At 39.4% G+C, this 24,519-nt stretch overlaps 1 protein-coding gene across 1 annotated transcript; it reads left to right on the forward strand.

Moving 5' to 3' along the window:
- Window positions 1–23,693, forward strand: LOC144645297 (putative ATP-dependent RNA helicase DDX43). Its single transcript, XM_078504818.1, has 24 exons — window positions 1–593; window positions 1,511–1,566; window positions 2,945–3,056; window positions 4,094–4,127; window positions 4,769–4,851; window positions 5,766–5,847; window positions 6,391–6,494; window positions 7,585–7,640; window positions 8,081–8,134; window positions 9,100–9,164; window positions 9,257–9,367; window positions 11,540–11,613; window positions 14,349–14,416; window positions 14,530–14,630; window positions 15,251–15,338; window positions 16,821–16,880; window positions 17,341–17,408; window positions 18,579–18,647; window positions 19,302–19,409; window positions 20,052–20,126; window positions 20,398–20,485; window positions 21,153–21,273; window positions 21,569–21,652; window positions 22,118–23,693. The coding sequence occupies exons 1-24, from the start codon at window positions 104–106 to the stop codon at window positions 22,231–22,233; spliced, it is 2,367 nt and encodes a 788-aa protein (XP_078360944.1). The 5' UTR covers window positions 1–103; the 3' UTR covers window positions 22,234–23,693.
- Window positions 23,694–24,519: the final 826 nt, after the last annotated feature.

Raw genomic sequence — 24,519 nt, forward strand, 5'->3', positions numbered from 1 at the left:
CAGACATGGCGGCTTTCCGGTAAAGTGTGAAACAAACCTTTTGCACTGATTTTCAACCAAGCCTCAACCTTCGCGGCTTCACGAAACATCAATCGCTGCGAAAATGAGCGACTGGGAAGAGGAAGGAGAAGATTCCACCAGCATTTCCAACAATGCATACATTCCACCTCGTGGAAGAGGCGGGTACAATTCCTTTGACAAGACCGGCGGAGACGAAAATTTCTCTGATGCAAGAAGACCCGGGTTTGGACTCGGACGCGCCAATCGATTTGGAAACTCAACGGAAAGTGGAAACGACTACTCAAGCCCAGGAAAGAGCAATGGCTACCACAGGGAGGTGAATTCTGGAGGCTTTGGCCGAGGGGATAGTGGTTTTGGCAACAGAAATCAAAACTCCAAATTCTCACGTGGCGACAATCGCTGTGACAACTCGTGGAGAGGCGACCGGGATGAAAGCAATGATGGCGGCCACTGGAGAGAACGAGGATCAAGGGATAATTCAAGGGGATTTGGCCGCTCTCGTGGAGGTCAAGGACGCGACAGAAACAGTACGGAGATGATGGTGCCTTCAAATGACGTTCGCTATATTATTGGTTAGTAAGCTTTTTGTGTCAAGTTGTTCCTATTGTAGCACTTTTCATATGCAGATCTCTTCTCCTTCCTATACTATATACGAACCTTCTTGGGGCTGGCCCCATTCTTTTCATGTGAGGGGGGATTATTTTCCACACAGAAAGTAGAAAACAAGAGCAATAATGTGCAGAATACCAAAGTGATACTGCCCCAGGGGGGGTACTCCGGGATCCAAGTGACGGGGATGTGCGAAGGATTTTTTGGGGGTCGAAATTTTCGATTCCGGGATTTTTTTGGGTAGGCGAATTTGGTAGGTATTTTTTTGGGTGACTTGATTTAAATAGAGGATTTTTTTGGGTATTAAAATCAAACTAAAGTGCCTTGGCGCGGCCTTGGCAATTTAGGGGTAATTTGACTAGGGATTTTTTTGGGCGTTTTTTTTTCTGGTCCAGGGATTTTTTTGGGTAATGTCGGGAGACTTAGGGATTTTTTTGGGTCCTGAGTTTTGCCTCCATTTGATCATCCCCGTCACTTTGATCCCGGAGTACCCCCCTGGGGATACTGCACTACATGTACATGTACCTAGTATAAGGACTCTATAAGCAATTTCTGCATAATAATTTCAGCATAAATGTAATTTCTGCATAATAATTTCAGATACAACTGCCCAATCTTGTTAGCCAATCGTGGTTATTCTGGGCAGCCATGCACTTTACTTTATTTCTTTTATTATTGTATTGTTAATTTAATTGAATGTAAAGGGTGCAAATAAAGTTGTTGTTGTTGTTGTTGTTGTTATTATTGAAGGCATACATGTACGTGCAACAATGTCCCCTCGATTTTTTGGCCAAATCTGAGATCAGATAATAAGTGGTCATTTATCTCGAAATGTACTCCCTTCCCCTTGATTTTATGCATATTATTTGAACATTTCCAGGCAAGGGTGGTCAGAAGATAAGAGACATTCAGGAACAAAGTGGAGCCTACATAAAGGTGTGTGCTTAGAAGACCATCGATAGAATGTGAAAATGCTGAGTTAAAATTTTGTTTCCTATGAGTTGATGAGATAAATAATTATATTTTTAATAACTACCGTCGCTTGCATCTAAGCGTGAACATGTGCCGCCGAAACATGATCTACAGTGTAATTGGATACATTTCATGTGGCATGATTGTTCATAAAACGTTTGAAGTTTGGCAGACTGTAACGGCAACTGCAACATTTCCGGTTTCGAAATGGCGGAAAGATTCGATGGTGGGTAGAGACTTCTTCCGAAAAATTGATCTTGATATGTGTCGATATGCGTTTTGCAGATTCACCAGAATCACTTCTAGTATAAAGTTTCGCCTGTACTCAATGTTTATGGTGAGCATTTTGAGTGCAAAAGTTTGCATTAAGCTCTGCTAAACTTCAAATGTTTGACCACTGTTCATGCCATGTTTAATACCCCATCAGATTATGTGTCAGCGGCATGTGTTCGCACTCAGGTGCTTACATGTACCGAAAGCGATAATATAACTGCTGACCAGTCAATGAGCATTGGCCCATCATGTCCACTTCTGGCATATATTGGGCTGTTAGCCTAGAAGCGCAGAGTCTGAATAGACAGATGCTGTAACCACTTATTATAAAGATTTGTAATAAAAGTTTTAGATAACTATGTAATTTAGTTTAATTAAACTTAACTGAGAAAGGTCACTGAAGTGATCCATGTGATTGTTTTGTTAACAAATCTTTTTAATCAGTGTTAATTTCAGTTTTAAAAAAATGTAGGCTGCAAGGTTTTATAATGTCTCATCCACCATACAGGAAATGGTGGTGACTGGTACATTTACCTATAATTCCAAGTGCACAGAAAAGTTAAAAACTCCAAACCCTGCATGAACAATGTTGTTAGTACGAAGATAAATTTTGCCGAAACGTGCCTCACTGGCTGTGAGGTTTGCAAGGTATTGTGGTAAAATGTACCGCTGCCATCTTTTTCTGTATGGTAGATTACAAGCACAGTTTTTTCAAGAGATGCCATATTTCACTCCTTTCACTGGTCATCTCAAGAAAGAAATCTGAGTAGATAACTGCAAAAAAATCCTGTACTGATTTAACAATTAAGGGAATCACCATTCAGATCTGTCAAGAAATTCTAATTGGTCAAAATAAAATAAAAAAATAATAAAAAAGACATTCATCGCTTGCCATGGCTTTTCGTAGGTCGGATATGTTTTTGTCAAACTAATATTATTACGAACAATTCATTATCCACCCTGTGAACAACTGAGCCAGATTGCATGGTTTGGTTTGGAGGCATGACACCCAGATGAGTTCATTTGGATTAAATTGTAATTTTGTCTCTGTGTTCAACACTGTAAACAGGTGAAGACAAATGATGCTACTTACGACGAAACTCCAGTTGAAATATCTGGCAATGACGATCAGATAAAAAAAGCCAAAGAGCTGATTCAGGAAATCACTGGCCCCATGGGAGGTATGACTTAAGTTATGCATGTAGATATTAAATTATTGTGCTTTTCAGTAACACACAAACTTTGAAGTTCAAACCCAACTAACCATTGCGTTTTTCACTGCTGTCAATCATATTTGGTGACAACCAACGAACCTCGAAAAACAGAAACAAAAAATATGGATTGAAAGCTACCAATAACAGCCGACAGGTGTGACCTTTTAACCTGGTTGAAGTGAACTTCTACATTTCCTGAGAGGTCCGCTTGGATGATTGACAGCAGCAAAACCATGATTGAGCAGAGTTCGCATGTTGTTGAAAAGTGCAATGATTTAATAAATTAATATACAGCAGTGTAAGTCATGTGCAATAACAATTATTGTAAGTAAATCAGGCACAATGTTTTCAAGCATCTACACTGTATCATAAAATAAACCAAGAACTGATACAATGTGTGTGAATGCGGCAAAGTATATATAGGTTATACATGGAGCAAGACAGGATAAAAGAACACGACAGAGACATACTGCTTGCTCATACACAAACCTCAGCAGTTTCGGAGCATGCAAACGAAACAGGGCATTTTCCTTTATGGAATCAAGTCAAGTTTATTGATCGTGACCCTCACTGATACACACGCAGGGTCAAAGAGGCTATCCAAATAAGACTTCATCCTAATAACATCAATAGAGACAGCGGAATTGAAATTCCTGAAGCATGGATACCTACGATCAGAAAACACAACAGCCGTTCAACTACAAAGCGGACCTATGAGGGAACATCATCTGTTAGTCGGAATAATAATGAGGATCGAAATGCACCAATCACAGTGAACCAACGTGCATAAATAGCGACACGTAAACAATCGACCTCATCGCCTGATGAAGACTAGCAGTATTGCAGTCGAAACATCACGATCAACATCTCAAAGCGATTCTATCGTGAGACAAACGAATAAACATTCATTCCAACTGATACAATGTTGTTGATACACCAGTTCCTTTTACATATTTTTTGTTGTATTATGTACATTTGTTCTCAATTGTTATTTTTATTTTTAGGTCTTTCCTTAGAAAATGGTACTTCAAGTGAAAGGTGTGTTTCTCCAGTGTTTACATGTAAAAATACTATATGTACAATGTTAATTATTTTTATCTTTCCAAATGTGACTAACAGTACAGTGGATAGTGTTTGTCATATCCACATTATGTCCACATGTAGACCCTTCTCCTAATCATAATATACACCACACCCTAAAAGAATGCTGTCTTTTTCCATGAGGCCTTCCAAGGGGGGTAGCTGTGTCGCAATGTTGCATGTTTCTGAAAACCGATGTCGCCTAGCCAACAAAAAAAACCCGACAGCTATTATTGTGTTGCTGTCGCATTGTGTCGCTGTCGCATTTCAGTGCTGTATTGATGTCGCTTGTCACTGTTAAAATGTTCTTGTGTTGCCAGTATTCAGGGTCATGTCGCTTGTCGCCTTTACCCCTTGGAAAGCCTCTTCCATTCGCCCCCCCCCCCGCCCCCCCCCCCCCAAAAAAAAAAAAAATAATCACTATTTACACATTTTCACTTATTGCCTCAAATTACTACTACAAAACCTTTTGTCAAAATAAAATGACCCATACATTACACGTATTTGGAAACCCCACTTACGTGCGACACATATAGATGTATATGTAGTCTAATGTACATGAACAATGTTAATTTGTAAGATTGTATTCTTATTTCCAGCTCTAAGCCACCTCCACCTAAACCCATTCCATGGGCTAAGCTTCGTGAAAACCAGGCAGAAAGAGAGGCTGCTAAATGGGCAAGTAAGTACTGTAAGCATGTTAATTAATAGTTATTTAAATTAATTCATTTTGTATGTGATAATAATTATTATGAAGAGTGGTAACAATGATCTTGAATAATGGCCCAGAGTGCAAATTACCACTGACAATAATGATCATGCTAATACTTAATACTCACATTTTAAAGTTTATGCCAGCATGCATACTGTTGCCTCCTGACAAAGTTTATTTTATTACCTTATTACATGAAATTTTCGTGGATTTTGAGCAATTTTGAGGTGCGCATATTTCGCGACACTTAAATTTCGTGATTTTGCGGAAATTTTGTATTTTGAATCACTTTAATTTTTTGTTTTTGAGTAAGACACAATATACATTTCCATGGCAGTATTATTTAACATGCCCTTGAATTAAACAAAACGACTTCTTTAAAGAAACAATAACGTCAAAATTAACAAAACGCGATTGGCAATAGCAACAACAAAGTTCTTACTATGTCTACAAGTAGGTTGTGCTTGTACGTGCATGAGTTATTGTTCTTGAGTCAATTGACGACAACATCCATTTACATTAAGATTCCTTCCTCCAGTGGTACAACTTATTCTTTCTTGATTATTGACATAATGTGAGTCACTTAAGGTGTTTGTGTTTTGTTTTTTGGAATCACGAAATTTGTGAAATTAACGTGTCGCAAAAATTTCAAGTAATAATCTTTGACAACTTTCTTATGGCTACTGTTTCAAATGACCAATCAAACTGCAAGAAGCGAGGGGGGCAGGGTTGACAGTTGTCAAAGAGTGAACATAGAACTTAATGATTAGCCATATCAAACAAAATCCATCAGAAAGTTGTCGAAAAGATTAAAAATTGATCAGTAAAGTGTCAATGGCATGGTTTGTAAAACTGTAAGATGTTGTTTTGTTTGCAACATTTAGCTCTCCCACCCATAAAGAAAGTGTTCTATCGTGAGCATCCTTCAGTTGCAAACATGGATGAAGAGGAAGTAGAAAAATTCAGGTATTCTCAGGCTGTACTTTTGACACTGTGTAGTAGCTTATTAAATGGTAACAAACAGAGTACATGCAGTTGTAACGTGAAAGTGCTGCTCAATATGTTTTGTTGAATTGGTCACACACTTGGATTTTATCCACAGTCTTGTAGTTAGAATCATCTCTTACAGCATAATAAACAGCACAACATGAAAGAACTGCTCAATATTTGACAACCCTCCAAGTTGTGACCATTTTCATTCTTTTTCATTCACGCTTTTTGGTGTGTAGATTTAAAGATCTTATGACTAGTAATATTTTGGCAACCAAAATTTTCTATTGGTGACTTCACTCAAATATAAAGATAGTCGCCAAATGGCCACTAAGGAAAAAAGTTAACTTGGAGGGTTGTTTGAATAGTCACACACTAGGATTTCATTCACAGACTTAAAAGTTAGAACCATCTTGTGCAGCATAATAAACAGTACGCTGTGAAAGTACTCCAACCTAGGAAAGAAAGTCTTTATTCACCATTTTACTTTTTGTTGTTGTTTTTTTCTTTGTTGCTTAGATCTGATAACAACAAAATCATGGTGGAAAACTATGGAGAATCTGTCCAAGACAGACATATTCCCAATCCTGTCCGAACATTTGGTGAAGCCTATGCTGATTTTCGTAAGTCTTTTATGAGTTTTAACCCTTGAATGTACAGTACTGTAGCATTTACATTTATGACTAAGTTAGGCTCTGGTTACTGCACAAGGAGAGAGAAAGAGAGATTGGGGGGAGATATTTGTACATTTGAATTTTTAATTTCAATTTGAATTTTTTATTTGCTTTGTTCAAAAAAGGTTGCAAACTACATGTATGCTATCTACAAGATGGGATTGTTAATAATTGGCTCCAGCCAAATATTTATTATTTTAGGTAACGTAATGATTCAATGTAGCACTCAGGGCGCTTATTTACTTTTGGCACCTCAAGACAGATATTCGAAGATATTCGAAGATATTCGTGACAGGGCGCTTATTTAATTTCTTGAGAAATTAACAGAAACTGTAACAGTAACAAATTGTTAAAAGTTCAGTTACTTTTAAAAGAATTGTTCATTCAGGAGTTTTAGCGGTAAATATATACATGTATGGTACGGTGAATGTTCATGAGTTTATCTATTTGACGTCGATGACTTCAATAGGGGCAGTTAGCCACAGTAGGGTCGCTTATAAGAATGGGGGCGTTTCTTAGAACGGGGGCGCTTATTGGAATAGGGGCGCTTATTGACAAAAACACATTCGGAGGGTCAGGCACTTATTCGGAAGGGGGAGCTCATTGGAAGGAGGGTGCTAAATTGAATCATTACGGTACATGTACTTTTGGGCTGGTGTCATCATTCGAAATAAATAACCGACTTAAGTTATGACATGTAGGGGTGTCGCTAAGGATTGGCTGCCGGCTGATTTAACCGGCTGAAATAGAACTTAAATCCGGCTGAAATTTCACATGAAAACAAAGACTTAGGTAAACTTTGAGAGCTGCTAAGGCCAGAAAAGCCAGCTGGGCTTGTTAATGAGCTGGCTTAGTGATTTCTTAGCTACATCTGTGGACATGCAATTGTTTTCAACTTTCAACTACAATGTAAAAGCTGTCAGTTTTCTCATTCTTGTGTGTGAAAACTGAGAGCCAACCTACATACACATCTTTCAATGTTTGACATGGCTTTTATAATTTATTTTATGTCTGACTGTGCATTTTTTTGGTGTTGCAGCTGAAATCATGGCAGAAATAGAAAAAGCAGGATTTACAAGGCCATCTCCAATCCAGGTTAGTCGATGCACAATTTTCAGCCTGCTCTCAAATTGATACTAAAGTTTGTGTATTGTTCAAATAGTGTTTTTTATATCAAGAAAAATAATAAGATTTTTCTCATGAGAATCAAGACAGTTCTCCTAAAATACAGTACATGTTGTCTTGTTTTTAAGTAAGGTCTTACATTACTGTGTGTTGATGCATTTGTAAAATAAGGAGGCCTTCCTTCATTCTTCTGACAGTATTTACTGTTATTAGTAAATGATGACTACGATTATTTAATAATTTGTTAACACCTTGCATGTTGAGTTTTAGATTATGGTGCTGTCAACTCTAAATAGTACTGTAGCCTGAAATTCTAAATTCAGTTTCATTTTGTTTTTCCTTTGGTGCCACCGGGTGAAATATTTTGTTTGGAACCCACAGTAATCTTGGGTGTTTTTTTATTTTAACAGTGTCAAGCATGGCCAGTAATCATGTCTGGAATGGATCTAATAGGAATTGCACAGGTAAGTTTTTGTTATTGGGGCGAACAGCAGGGCTGTCATTAAGTTTTCAAGCAGCCGACACATTTAAGTTATCACCTGTAGCATTTTGCTTTGTGTGCAAGTGTAAAATAATACCAATCAACATTTTCACCTGTAACATTGAGTCAACTCAGCCGTAACAGGTGTTATGGGTTACGGCCCTTAATGACAGCCCTGGAACAGTATTTAACATGATACTAATAAATCGATTTGTAGCTGATCTAAAAATTTCCTTTAAAGTTCAGAAGATGTTAAAAAAAACGTATTTATAAGAAAAACTAAATTTTCGGCAACTCTCTGTTGCTTTCTTCAGAGTTAATTTGGTCACTTCATGCATAATGAGTTTTTATATGCCGCCGGTTTCCAGGGATGTTACACTTTATATATATTTCTAACTGCAGACAGTACTGTTTCGGCCTTCTGGGCCTCATCAGTGCAGTGCTGATGCTAGGATGGAGGTTAAGCTGTATAGCTACCCCAAATGATCCCACACTTGTGGTATCATCTAAGCCATGCCAGAGTGCTCAAACTAGAAAAACTAGTGAGCATGCGCAATGCTAGCGGCAATGACTCATCCTAGTAGAGTGCTCAATTTGGACATAAAAGCAAAGCTTTGTAATGCCAAAGAGCTATATCTAACTGCAGACAGTACTGTTTCGGCCTTCTGGGCCTCATCAGTGCAGTGCTGATGCTAGGATGGAGGTTAAGCTGTATAGCTACCCCAAATGATCCCACACTTGTGGTATCATCTAAGCCATGCCAGAGTGCTCAAACTAGAAAAACTAGTGAGCATGCGCAATGCTAGCGGCAATGACTCATCCTAGTAGAGTGCTCAATTTGGACATAAAAGCAAAGCTTATATATATATATATTCTATTAATTTTTAAAGTAACTATGAACAATGTTTTGTTTACGCTATCTTGTTATCCTTATTTTCCTTTCAACAGACTGGTACAGGGAAAACATTGGCTTTTCTTCTTCCTGCTTTCTTGCACATTGATGGACAAGAAACGTAAACACAAGTTGATATTTTGAGTTGTTAATTAGGAAACCACAAGAATGGGTGATAAATGTACTTTATCATTTTTTCTGTTAATATTTCAGACCTCGTGAGAGAAGAGGTGGCCCAAGTGTTTTGGTTTTGTCCCCCACTCGAGAACTTGCATTGCAAATCGAGGCTGAAGTCAAGAAATTTCATTACAGAGGAATAAAAAGGTTGGTTGCATTTAGAGAAAACTTAAGCTTTTTTTTTGGCAACTCTAGTGGCATTAAGTTCCATTGAGCACTTCCAAAATACCGGTACATTGTATGTGTACAGATAAAATAAAAATTGATAGTTATGTGTACATGTATATTTTTGAGCTTTGTTTCTCACATGTGTTATCTGTAATCTTTTTAACTCTTTCGCTGCGGTTGTCGAGAAAACTCGACATTTCATTTCGTGACTCTGAGTGCGGATGTCGAGTTTTCTCGACATGATAAACAATCTCAGATTTCCTTTCGAAACTGTCTTCAGTAGGGACGCTATGATCAATAATTACTTCAGATACCCTCTAAGAGAACTGGAAAGCGTGACGAGCACGATCTTTTGCCGTTTGCTAATAATGGCGGAGTATTATCAACAAATTCATGTTACACTGTTGCTGTTTACGGGCAAAGGACATTTAAACATGGCGTCGAATGAGAAATTTTCAATCGAGGAGTGCTTCGGAGAAGATTCTAAGCGACTTTCGCCGAGAATATAACAGTTGTGGTTAACGAATCAAGCAATTTCAATGAACAGATTGAGTATTTGAGACGCGGCTATTGCAAAACAATGGTTTCAACCTTCACGCTTGGGAAGGAAGCTATCAGATGGCGAACGAAATTGTTGAAAGGACCAAAATACAATGAATTTCTGAAAAGGTTGCGTTTTACGATGTAGAATTATGTTAGGCACAATTCCTGAAAATCTTAATTAAATTGCTTGCATAGAACGAAAGATATTGTTGAATATGATGCGTGACTGTGTGATTCAATGCACTGTGAAAAAAATGCAGCACTGCCGGGGAGTAAGGTCAACAGAAAAGTCAGCAGCGAAAGAGTTAATTGCAAGCCCTGAGCTGGTAGAAATACTGTATCTATCTATATATATCTATATCTCTCCATGCCATAAGGCACATAAGGCTTTGACATTCTCTTTCCACCCACTACGATTTGCTGCAAGGGCTCTGACATTCGCCCATGACTGCCACCCAGCTGTTTGCCTTTCATCTTCAACCATCCTCCTCCATGTTGTTTTCGGTCGACCCGGTCTTCTTCTTCCTTCTGGCCTCCACTCCAAAGCTGTGACACAATGTTCCTCTCTGCCTTTCCTCATTATATGACCAATCCAGTTCCATCTTCGGCATCTGATCTCATCGCTCGCTCTGTTCACTCCTGTATTTTCCTGGATTTGTTGGTGGGATATGGTCTGAGGCCACCTTATTCTTAGAATCCTCTTCATGCACTTGTATTGGAAACCGTCCAGCTTCTTTGCTTCTGTTTTCGTAAGTTTCCAAGCCTCACATCCATACATCAAAACTGACCTAACAATTGTTTTAAACAATTGTACCTTCGTCTTCCTTCCAATCTCACTGGTGTCCCATAATCTTCGCATCCTATAGAAAGCCTGTCTAGCTTTACTTAGCCTATGCTGTATGTCCTTGGTTGTTCCGCCTTCTTTGTCCAGCAATGCACCTAAGTACACAAATTCTTCCACCTCATCTACCAGCTCCCCATTAATCTCTAGTCGTTGGTCGTTTCTAGCATTCACTCGCATGACTTTTGACTTCTTTGCATTGACCCTAAGACCGACTCTTGCAGCTTCATTGACTAGCCTGCTGGTCTTATCTCTTATGTCGACGTACCTGGACGACAACAAAGCGATGTCGTCTGCAAAGTCTAGGTCTTCTAAGACCGAGGTGAACTTCCATCGTATACCAGTTCTTCTACCTTCTGTAGTCCTGCTCATGACCCAGTCAATTGCAAGTAGAAATAGGAAACCAGACATGACGCATCCTTGCTTTACTCCTGACTGGACTTGAAACCATTCTGTTGTTCCACCCTCATCCAAGACTGCGCATTCAAAGTTGTTGTACATCGCCTTCACCAATGCGATAAGCTCTTCTGGGATTCCGTACATTGACATGATGTTCCACAGACTTTCTCTATGTACAGAATCGAATGCTTTCTCAAAGTCTATGAAATGGGTGTACAGAATTGCGTTCCATTCGTTGACTTGTTCCAGTATATTCCTGAGAGCAAAGATCTGATCAATGGTACTTCTGTTGAAATACTGAAATACTGTATACTCCGCTATATTTTCTCTATGTCGTGTCACATTCTTAATATTATTTACATGTGCAGTGTCTGTGTTTATGGCGGAGGGAGCCGTAAAGGACAAATCCAAGTGGTGCAAAAAGGAGTGGAGATTGTCATAGGTGAGTACAGAAATGTAACAGTGTCCTCTATTATCTTCTATCTCACTACTGTAGTTTCATTACCACACCCTTTCCTGGGGTCAGGTGTTGCCTTGGTCTCTAACTCCACCAGTCTAAACAACTGTAGTTTTTGAGTTGCCATCCCACTATGTTCTCTCATTAAATGTGAATATACATGACTTGTACTGTAGACAACGACTCGCAGTTGTAGTACCTTTAAAGAATTGGCAACAGAATACTTTATCAACTCTCCATTAAATTGTAAGATTCATTATGAAAAGTAAACACTGTTGATGAATTTACCAGTGTATTTAACTGACAGATATTTTAAAAATAGGCGCCTACAGGCGCATGTGACTACTGCTAAGACGATGAAAATTACGAAAGTAGAATTGGCATATATATGCTGCTATATTTATTGTAAAACTGTCGGTCAGAGTGTTATAAGGTGTATAAATCAGTGGTAATCAAGCAGATAATAGGAAGAGTCTGCATATGAGCTAATTAGCCCATCAGGCTGAAGCTTATCCCGGTTTCCTTAGCATGAAGTGTTTCTATTCCCCCTGGATGGAATGCAAGTCTATTGCAGGGTTACCCCCTAGCAGTCAATTTGCCAGTTCCCATGTCATTAAACACCTGGGTGAAGTGAGACACCATGAGAGCTACGTTTCCTGCCCAAGAACAAAACGCCGCACCAGAGCTCGAACCCCAACTGCTTGCAATTGATCAGTAGTTCAGCACACTAACCATTAGGCCACTGCGCCTCCCACAAAAGTAACCAGAAATCGGCTCCAAAATACAACCCAAAAATTATTGGATAATCAAAAACAGTTTCAATTAATTTAATAAACTTTAATATCAAACAAGAATGATACAACAACTTAGTGAGATATATTTAACAGAAGTTGCTACATCGTTATTTTGTATATCTATAGGTAACAAGAACAGAACATAATTATTCAAAGCATTGCAGAACAATTCATATTTGCTTTTGGTTTGCCTTTAATAGAAGCACAATAGGTTTGAATTTCTCATTTTCTGATCTTGAGAAGTCAAGTGGATAGTGTTCAGCTACATATCATAGTATCTACAACTGTACCCATCAAGATATTATTGGTGTTCAAAAAGGTGTCCGCGTTGAACTTTTTAACTTATATACAAATGGGTTCTTCTTTTTACTGTAATCGGTAAAAACTTCACACTTTCTTGGTGAGAGGCATACTGCTCTGCAGGTTATTTGTTTGTTCATTTCCTTGTAATTGGCAATCAAAGAACTTTTTTCATTGTATACACAGGAGAAAAACTGTGTTTGTAACCGGAAACTTTCATTCATCTTCTATGCCTGGAAGTTGTTTAATTACCTGTAAATACTTAACTTAAATGATTTGCAATAAAGAAATAATTATTGCTGAATTTAGTAAATAAAGGTTGCAATATTAGTAAAATATTACAATTAGAATTACAATTAAAAAGCGGATATTAAGACTAAAATCTCAAATAAAAGCGTACTGTGGAGTTGTATATATATGTAAAAGTACTTGTATTAAAGCGATTGCGTGACTTGAACTTTAGGCTGCAAGGGCTTGAATGATGAACACTGTAGTTTATCGCTTATTTGATCGAACTACCACGGTTTACGATCATTATGTTTTAATACATCTAACAAATCACAGTTCTGGAGTAATTATTCTTTAAAAAAGAATTTTCGTAATGATTCACCACAGCTTTCACATCGATAGTTTCTCGATCACTAGAAGATTTAATTCGACAGTAGAGGTCAATAGCAGGCACTTGCTCAGATTTGTTTGCTACGTAAACGGACACAATATTATATTATTACCATAGTGGGAGAGAGGATCATGTATTTCCCTAAAACTTAAGCGGAAAATATTCATCCGCAGTGGCTGAATTCTCCTAAAGAGGGTTCAATTTCTTCACACGAGGCTAATGTACTTTACAATTATGGAGTTGGAGTATCGGCAAGCGCACGTGTTGTTTATCACGCGTGGTCAAATCAGGTTAAAATACAATACATATTCGTCGCACACTAATAACTGGTCGAGCTAAAGGCATAAATGTACTCACCAAACCTTTTATCTGATCGGTTGGAAGAAAATGTGAACGCTGTGTGATGTTGTAAAATATAAAAACACTTAACTCGCGATCGAACAATCCGTTCCAAAGCTGAGAGCGAAGCGAAGCCGGGAAATTTGTCGTATACTTTCTATACCGACCTAAAAGCTGAAAAATTCTCACGAAACCTTTCATCTGTTCGGTTAGAAACAAAATTCGAAAGCTGTGAGAGGTGAATGTTGTAAAATATAAAACACAGATCTCGCAATCGAACATGTAATCGATCACTACAGAGATGTTCGTTTGTCATCGTAGACCATCGGTAGGCCATCGTTGTTACGAAGTGTTACCGAAGAGACTCGCATATCTGTATTTCTTGTGCTGATTGGCTCCGAAGTATACTCTATTGTTACTTACTTACTTTCGGGATGGACATGACAGCAATAGTGACTACTGGCGCATGCGCAGTAGTCACAAAAATTATTAGCTTTCGACAGCCAGACTGCTGTCTTCGACGGATAAAAATTAATTTTTATCCGTCGAAGACAGCAGTAATAATTTTTAAAATATTTTACCAGAGAACGCTTTTTATCTTCTTACAATGAATCCTGGTATCGGATCTTCAATATTTTTAACTGACAGATGTTTGCTTTCTTTATCAGCTACTCCTGGTCGACTGAATGATCTGCTAATGAATGAAATTATGGATGTCAGAAGTGTTACATATTTGGTGAGATTAATATCTTAACTACAAGTTATACAGCTTTGACTTTGTAAAACACGTTGACATCTCCTTCGATATACATTGTAATCATCGTGGTGTTATTCTTTGCATTGTTTAAGGTTCTTGACGAGGCAGATCGCATGCTTGACATGGGATTTGAACCAGAGATAAAGAAGATTCTGCTTGATATCAGACCTGACAGACAGACAGTTATGACCAGGTATACATATGCAAATAAAATATTTTACTCCCGATTATGATTTGCGTAGATTGCATGTTGGAAAGCCACATCATGTATTATAATATTGCTGTCAATACAAGGTCATATCGACTCAGATTGCAGAGCGCTAAAATCATTAACATTACAAAATGGCGCTTGTAGCAAGCAACTTTGGGCTTCATTTTTTCTGCTCCTAAGCTGAAAAAGCCCCCATCTCTTGCATTTGTGTTAACTTCATTAACATCTTTGAAAAGAGCGCGCTTTTAGTAATGGTTTACAGGGATGTAGCTAAGAAAACACTAAGCCGGGCCATCAACAAGCTCAGCTGGCTTTTCTGGCCTTGGCAGCTAAGTTTTTTTCTTTGTTTTCATGTGAAATTTCAGCCAGATTTAAGTTCTATTTCAGCCGGTTAAATTAGCTGGAAGCCAGCCCTTAGCGACATTCCTGGGTTTATTTTAGAAACAGTGGTTTTGGTTGCTACTGTACGTCGTAGATTTTTCTCTTTAATCAACTCACTAAAAACACTTCATACTGAAAACTTTGGTGGTAACCTACAAGAACATGACTGTGTTGTTTCTGCAAGTAGAAATCTGATATTGGTTGCTGACTTTTTTTTACAGTGCAACTTGGCCTAAAGGAGTTCAAAGGATGGCTGATAATTACATGAAAGATCCAGTGAGAGTGTTTGTGGGCTCACTGGATTTAAATGTAAGTATGTACACTGGATACAAATGAGAGGCATGGTGCCTTAATGGTTAGTGCACCAGACTCTGAATCAAGCTGTCCGGGTTTGAGTCCTGGCCAGGGTCACTGTGTTGTGTTCTTGGGCAAGACATTTTACTCTCACAGTGCCTATCTCCACCCAGGTGTATAAATGGGTACCAGTGACATTATGCTGATGGAGGAGGGGTACCCTGTGATGGACTAGCATTCCATTCAGGGGGGAGTAGAAATATACCTAGCCGCTTAATGCTACAGAAACCTAGCCTGCGAACAGGCTTCCGAGTGGTGTTACGCGAGCGAGTGGCGAAAGCGAGCGAGCGGCGAAAGCAAGCGGAAGAGGGGGAGCCTGTAGACTTTGTTTGATTTCGCCCATCCACCCATTTGTAATGTATCCTGTAAGTTATCTGTCAGTTAGGTAATTAGACCTGTCAAAAATTATGTTTTTTTTTTTACGTTTGAATGCATCGGCTCTCATAACATTCGCGCACTTGGGTATTTTCAATGGGAACGGATTTGCCGTTTCTGCAAGAAACTACTAAACTCGCCTCAGGGCAAACGAGTGTGCCAATGGTTTCCGTAATCAACAGGCTGAAAAACAAAGAATTGCTTGTGGCTCCTGACCAAGAAAGTGTGATTTTAGCTGAGGAAATTGAAAGCTGGGACACTGCTTGCAGCGTGGAGAAAATTATTCTGAATTGTCATGCCTTTCTTGTGCAACTTGTCCGACTTCCTCATTCCTGTGCAATGATTACCAGTCATTGCAATGAACCTTTGGAACAGCTGGAGAATTCTTCTGAGTGTACGACGGATGGAAAAATCTTCAAGGAGATCTCTAAACTTCACGCGGCAAATGTCGATGCAAGGGGGAAAAGGTATCGAAGGAATCAAAATCAATCACAACGGCCAAGAATATGCAAACTTGTAGCGCAATACTTTGTGTTGACAGCATCTGTCAATATTCATCGCTCAGTTGTCAAAAATTAGCTGTCTGACCAATCAGATCATGAAACCAGAATCTGGTATCATGGATTGGCGGTTTCAAAGGACTGTCCACAGGCTCCCGTGCCCCCGTACTCCCCCTCAGGCCCCGCTCGCATAACCCCACTCGCTATGCTCGCCTAACACCACTCGGGAGCCTGTTCGCAGGCTACAGAAACCAGGATAAGTTCTAGCAGTATGGGCCACATGGCTCAAGGATCTCTCCCCTTATTCACTGCATACCATGACTGTGTCAGACCTAGCACTTTTTCTTGTGCCATGTTGTTGCCTTCTACCCGGGAGTATAAATAATTACAGGAAAACTGTTGTGAAACCCTGACAAACCTGTTTTGTAAGGGGGTTGGGGGGGGGGGGGGAAGATGGGTATTTGTGATGAACCTAGCATCCCAAATGTAGCTTTTATACCGCTTGACTTACAGGATTACTCTTAAACAAGGACTAAGACAAGTTTGTAATTTGAATTTGCAGGCATGCCATAATGTCACTCAGCTTGTCGAGGTAATAGACCCTGCTGACAAGAAAGAACGGGTAAGATAGTGGGTCTATTTATGTTGAAATAAATGATAATGCATTTATATTGCACGTTTTCCATTTATCTTTGTATACATGACTTTATCTTCAAATGCGCTGTACACATACTTTTATTTACTACACACAAAGGCCAGATGACATTGCTGGGAGCTTCGTGCCCTACTCTTTTGCGAATAGTATGTGGGCTCTTAAACATCCCCTGCTATAAGACTGAGGATATAGGAGACGAGACCTGCGTATTAACGTCCTTTTCTGAGACTTGACGGTCTAACCATTTGCAGATGTAATAACAAAGGCAGCACATTCTGCTCATTCTGCTCGTTTTCTTCCCTTCAGACCTGAATGGTTGTTGTATTTATTTTGAAGACATGCGTTTTCTGCATGTAGCTTACCAATTTCACAAACTAAAGTCCTTGTACAACACTAATGACTGATTTCTATCTTCTTTCCTGTTTAGACTCTTCAGTTTATTGCAGAAATGAGTGAAAATGACAAAGTACTCATTTTTGTCGGCAAGAAAATCAAGTAAGGCAAAGCCATACATAAACAGGCTCATTTTAAAACTTGTAGGCACTTAGTAATCCTTTCAACAAAGTATGCAAACAAGTTGAACAGCCAAAACTTATGTTTGTGTCGCAGGAAACCTAAAAATAATAGTCAATTTTTCTTTAAAATCACCCCTTATTGTTACTTATTTTCGCGGGACTTAATTTTCGCGATTTTCAAAAAATCGCGAAATTTAAGACCCGCGAAAAAAAGTTCTCTCGAAAAATAACGACGCGAAATTTAATACCCTTCTATATAATTCGTAATGAATATTCAACGTTGCCGTCAGTTTACTACTTAATTACCTTTGTACAGTCGTCAAACTAGCTCTACTTTGTCCATAATGTTCGCTTTATAAAATATATACTATATACAAGGCTACTGTGATAAATTTTCACCCTTGTTTTTTTAGGAAAAAAAAAAAAAAAAAAAGAGTTAAAATAGGGTAATAGGGTTTTTAGCCTTGAGATAATAAGAGATAATAGGGTTAAGAGATAATAGGGTTTTTAGCCTTGTATATAGTATATATAGCTCTACTTTGTTGCAAAGGAACATGTTAAACTGTTTTTAAAGTTTTGTTTTGTTAAATGGTTTTGTTCAATGTCATTGGAAACTGTTGCAGTGGAAAATTAAAATCAGTTGGACCAATTTTGAGACTTACTGCTTGTTAATGTAGACCAGTATTTTGACACTTTTCGCGAAATTAAGTTCCCGTAATCTTATTTTTTTTGGCCAAATCGCGAAATTTAAGTCCCGCGAAATATGGCCGTTCCATTGCCCGCGAAAATAAGTAACAATAAGGTATATTAGAGCACTGAAACTGTTAATGAGCGTTTTTGGCTGCGGATGGCTCGAATGGAAATGGATTGCAACTTGAAAACGTTAAGGCTTAACTTTTCAAGTTGATCCTTTCCTCCTTTGGGTAAAAAAAGTTCCGCAAGTCGTCAAAAAATCGATCTTTAAAGCCGTAGTTTGATTAGTATCCGCAAGTTAAGGTTATATCTTCCTTTAGATGTTAAAAGGTAATGTTTTTGATGGGTTAGGTTGTCTTCCACTAATTTCAGAACAGTTTAGACCAAAAATCTGCAAAATCCCCCTGACGTAACCCCTTTAACTGATCCTAAATGACCATTTTTGGTTCGTTCTTAGAGCTGATGACATTGCAAGTGACTTCATGTTGGCAGGAGTGCAGGGTGTGCAGTGTATCCATGGAGACAGGTCAGGCACAATGGCTACACGTAGCTCAGAACACTAATTCTCCTTACTCTTTTCAATAACATTTAGGGGAGCAGGGATGGTGCAGTGGTGAGAGCGCTCGCCTCCCACCAATGTGACCCGGGTTTGATTCCCGGACCCGGCGTCATATGTGGGTTGAGTTTGTTGTTGGTTCTCGTCCTTGTTCCGAGAGTTTTTCCCCGGGTTCTCCGGTTTTTCTCCCTCCACAAAAACCAACACTTCTAAATTCCAATTCGATCGGGAATCTGAGGGCCATAGGTTTGTTAGTCGCAAGACTATTAAGTGCTACCCTTGTAAAATGAAGACGATTTTTTTTATTTTTTTTATTTTTATTTTTTTGATATTAGTTCTGAGAGCCTGCTGCTTAATCAAGATATTGTCCTTGTCACCGATCCAACCCTCCAATTTTTTTTTTTCCTTTGGCCTTTGTTTGGGCCTGAAAATTTTAATTTATTTTTTTTTCTTTGCCCTCGGCGTTTTTTTCCCTCCAATTTTGCCCCGGGCGAAAAAATGGTGGGGGGGCGATCTCTGAAGTGTTTCATGCGTGCGTTAATCTATGCTTTTATTTTTTTCTGCGGTTACTCGTCTGTACGAAAGGCTTATTCATAATGTCACTCATCTATAAGTGTTGTTTAGGGAACAAGTCGATCGCGAACAAGCCCTAGAGGACTTCAAAACAGGCTTAGCAAGGATCCTTATAGCAACAGACGTAGCTTCAAGGGGATTGGATATTCGTGATGTCACGTGAGTAATGACGTAGTTTGTTCTGAAATGAAGAGGGGGTGGGAGGACAGAGCTAGGGTAGGTAAAGGTCGTAGGCTTTATTACAAACTAAGGGAAAACCGAAAGGGGAAAAGAGTGGAAAATTCAGGTTATATTATCGTTCCTGTGAACTGGATATCAACAGAACACTATCACAAACGTACATCATAATTTCGATTAAGTTCTTACACATACCGTACCTACATTTTGGTCATTAAAAGCCCGGCAATAAGCTCTGTAAAAGTAATTGTTTTAGTTCGTTGAAGAGTACTCGACAAATGACATATTATTTATACCGTAAAAATTGTGAGAATCAAAATGGGTAACAATACTAACAAACTTGCAAACTCGAGGCTCGCATTTTCAAGCTTGCTAGAGATCTCCAAATTTTTTTAATGAAAACCTTTTTAACCTGCGCATACAGCCGCCTCTCATTCGCTCCCGCTACTACGTGCGAAACGCGAAGAGAGAGGCAGAGGAGGAACTAGAGTCGGCAGTATTCGCAGGCTAAAACCTTTTTGTACCAAGGAAATTAGCTTTAGTTTTACGTGATAGTTGTCCACTCAAGGCTACTTCCAAACAAGTGAAAACTTTTCCTGAACATTTGACCTGTTCTTTTTTCAGATGTGTGCTCAATTTTGATTTCCCTCGAGGCATCGAGGACTACGTTCATCGAATTGGTCGCACAGGAAGGGCAGGGTGAGTGAAGGCGTGATATCTTGCACAGGACTCCGACTTTGCGACTTGTCCTGTTGACTTGCTTGAGTTCCCATGCGTGTGTTTTAACATCACATGATACATCAAAGTAAAATGGTGTTTTTAGTACATACATGTAGATACCGCATCTAAAGTACCAGGCCCGAGGGTTATACTATGAAAATATTCATTGCTCTTGTGTCTTGATGGGCTCTCTCTTGTTGTAGTTTCTACCATACTTTACCTAAACTGCAAAAATATTTGTTTGTTACAGGAAAAAAGGCACTTCGCTAACCTTTGTGACGCGCGAGGACTGGAGACAAGCTCATAAACTCATCAACATCATGGTCGAGGCTAATCAGGTAAATGATGTAAAAAACAGTAATAAAAAAAGTTAATTCCAAAGCGGCTTTTGAAGTTAATCTTAGATAACGCAAATTGATTTTCAGAGGCAATTTGGTTGAATCGCTAAAGTACACGTGCAACAAATCAGCCAGGCCTGTAGACAAACACTTCTAGCCGGTATGAAGGGCGTAAAAGGCATCATGAAAAATGTTACCGTCGACAAGAGCGAAGAAAGCAAAAAACGTGTTTACATCGCAAGCGGCAAGCGCGGGAAAGTGGAAGCATGCGGCGGAAAGCGCGGGAAGGTAGAAGCGTGCGGCGGCAAACGCGGGAAAGTAGACGCATGCGGCGGAAAGCGCGCGAATGTAGACGCATGCGGCGGAAAGTGGCGGGAATAGCCAAGAAGAGAAGGAACTATTTCCAAGAGCGGGAAAACGAAACATGGATTGTAGCAAGCTTAGAACTGAAGAAATTAAAAGCATGTAAGCCGCGTCGAATCCGGGAACGGTCGAGGTACAGTAGCTCGGACTTGTTAAAAGCACTCTTTCCCACGAGGTGCATAGCGACTGACGAAAGTTCAAAGCAGGTACATTATACTTTCGAACCGAATGTTTTTCGAAAATCTCTATATTTATTTCCTTTTGGCTTCCTACTATTTATATTTTTTTAATTATTCGATTGTAGGAAGTGCCCGATGAATTGGCGGAGATGGCGCAACGCTACCAAGAGTTTCGTGAACGAAACGGTTACAACAACGATCGAGGAGGGAGGGGAGACAGGGGAGGAGGAGGGGGAGTTGGAGGAGGTAGGAATTGTTCAATTGTTAACAAAGATAACTTGGTCCTCTTTTTTCAAGTGCAGCTATTAAGTAGATCGAAACTTGAAATAAGGCGCTTAAACACCAACCCTTAAAAAAACCCTTCACGTTTGAGTGTCCTCAAAAAGACACCGTATGAAATCGGCAGTTGAAGTCGTTGTGTGTTGAAGCTACTGCAAAAGTTCGTTATTATTTCCAAAGGCTAGCAGTGCATATGTTTATTACTTCTGGGCAGAAGTCAGTTGTTGTTATTTTTAACTTTTTGTTGTTTTATTTTACCCAGGTGGCGGCGATGGTTGTTACAAATGTGGCGGCAGCGGCCATTTTGCTCGCGAATGTCCCGAGGGAGGGGGTGACAGACAAGGAGGTGGACGAGGGGGAGGAGGAGGAGGAGGAGGAGGAGGAGGTAGGGATTGTTCAATTGTTAACAAAGATAACTTGGTCCTCTTTTTCCACGTGCAGCTGTTAAGTAGATCGAAACTCGAAATCAACAAAAAGGCACTTAAACCAACTCTTTAAGCCAGCGGCACTTACGCCCACCCTTAAAGTCAGCTAAATTTTTGGGTGTCCTAAAAAAGATACCTGTATAAAACCGGCAGTTTTAGTCGTTGTGTGTTGAAGCTACTGCAAAAATTCGTTATTACAGCTGTATTGTCAGGGGTTTGCACAGTGCATATAGCAATTACTTTCTAGCAGAAGCCGGTTGTTATTTAATATTGTAACTTTTTGTTTTTGTTTTTTTTTTCAGGTGGTGGCGGTGGTTGTTACAACTGTGGTGGCAGCGGCCATTTTGCTCGGGAATGCCCCGAAGGAGGGGGTGACAGACAAGGAGGTGGACGAGGGGGTGGACGAGGAGGAGGACGTGGTCGAGGAGGAGGACGAGGGGGGAGGGGACGGAGAGATCGTGACGATGATGAATACTGGCAACAGGGATACGGCTTTTGGTAATGAGCTGTTTATGGAGCAAGACAAACGCCCCTCCTTCCCACCCCACCCCTATTAGTCTGAGGGATGTCCAATCAATGGCGTCCACCTTCAGCATTTCCGTCCCAGAAGAAAACGGTTTATTTCGATGCCGTCTTGCTGGAATCATTCTTTGTGGAGTGACCAACGTTATAAGCAAAGACGCATATTCTCCCTTTGCGATCCATGGCAACTTTTTTTACATTGGTTTTCCCAGGAGTTGCCTGCAGAGGCTTTGTGCCTTGTGAGGGAAGAGCACTGACAGTTTATAGAGTTGAAAAATGATGTTTGAAATCCTTGATAGTTACAACATAATAGTTAAACCATGTGCCAAGCCTTATAGAGTATTAGTTAAGACGTTTACTTTTTTTCCTGAAAAGATAAGGTTCTCCACTTTCATGACCCATCCAGTTCAATTTGTTTTAGGAAGATTGCGAGAAGCACCATATTAATCATTTCTAGGGGCTGTAGAATTCATGCGAACCCGCAGTTCATCGTTTCCATATGTGTTTAAGGCAGAGAGTTAGTGATAAAAACGTTACGCAGCCGTAACAACAAATAAATACGCAATAAATTGTATAAATAATAATGCACTTGACACTTGTAACGCGATCTCCAAGCTCCTCGGTCGAACCAGAGGACTGGTACGAGTTTGGTGGTAATATGGAAAACGATGGAATGCGGGTTCACAATGATCTTGTCCAAACATCTTTAAGGGCAGAGAGAGTTCAAAATATTCGTCTACAAGAAAAAGTAATGAGTAGTTTAAATTTTTAACGGATTGAGGGACAATGCTTCGGTGAAAGTAATAAGGCGAACATATAAGCCACGTTGCTTTCTTTTCCACAAAACTTAACGTTCCGTCAGGCATAAGAGTATTTACTGTTCGGAGAGTTCTTGGAGAGCATTTATTTCATATTTGATTTGTCAAGGTTATCAAACTTACCAACTATTTGTCCGACAATATGCCGAGCACGGCAGTTCTTTTCCGTAACAGTATTCACTGAATAGTGCTTGTAAGATGCGAAGTACAGTTTCTTGTCAGTGACGTCCTCTCGCGTGTTTCTAGAGAGGGTACATGAAATTTAACTGTTCCCAATGACTTTCTTTGGCATATAGTTAGTGGAAAATGCTCGTTTAAAGATGTTTCTCTATATTAATTTTCTAGACTTATTTGAAAGTCTTATTGAAACTTACTCCGAGTTAAACGCCACAGAGACATTGAATAAGGGTGATTTACCTTTTGGGGAAATTTCTAGTTACGTTAAACATGATACAATTCAAAACCACACCTTGTATTGCAAAGGGTGTGCTTTTTATATTTTGCTTAAATTGTTATTATATAAAATTAAATTATATCTGTAGGCATATGTATTTAAGGAAAGATACTAGAACAGATATTTTATAAAAACAAGAGAAAATAAAAATTTGGTCGCGTTACAGTTTCTGCGGGCGTTGCGTGTATGCTAGAATTATCCATCTCTTGAAGGACAAACTGCTCGCTTCCTAACATAAAGCCACCTTAAAAGTTGAAATCTTTTGAAAAGCTCTTAAAATAATCTCCAAAAAATCCAAAGTACTTTCCTTATAGTAAAATCAGGTGTTTAAAATGAGGTCACCTCAAAGAATGAAGAAAGAGTCCTTTCGCGAATTTAACAACAAATTTTGCGAGCAACGGTGGCGGTGAGGTAATACAACACGTAACCTGACGTCTGGACACGCGAGACAGCTCTTTATCATTAAGCCAGTCACAATGATGGGGAAGAAGCAACCAATCAACTTCAAAACTGTGCATTATTGGCGGGAACAGCGTCTTGCTTTGATTGGTCAGAATGCGTGCATGAGTGGTTTAAAATCGTTGAATTCTTTTTCATTACCCATTACTCTTAACAGCGCTCGAGACAGTGCATTGCTGTGCGACCCGACTAACTAAGAACACGATTAAGTTTTGGAAATGGGGTGTAAACTAAGATTAACTTTTAAATCTCCCAATGTGATAAGAAAGATCACTGGATTTACTTGCTAACTACGAACTGGTGCGCGAGAAAAAAATAGCGCGCGCAGAATCAACGGCAAAGCGCGCGCGATCTGCATGTTTTAACGCTGCTATTGTGACGGATACTAACGTCATAAACGTTTGCAGTAAAGAACATTTTCAACAGAGAAGTGTGCGTTAAAACGTTGGACACCGCGACAACGCCAGTTTTACGTTGAATATTAGTGCGTTTGCTTTGTATCCTGCTTTGTGAGTTGTAATATGGCTGGAGTGTT

The sequence above is a fragment of the Oculina patagonica genome, chromosome 3 (assembly GCF_052425735.1).
Source record: "Oculina patagonica isolate OP01 chromosome 3, crgOcupat, whole genome shotgun sequence".
NCBI classification, from domain to species: domain Eukaryota; kingdom Metazoa; phylum Cnidaria; class Anthozoa; order Scleractinia; family Oculinidae; genus Oculina; species Oculina patagonica.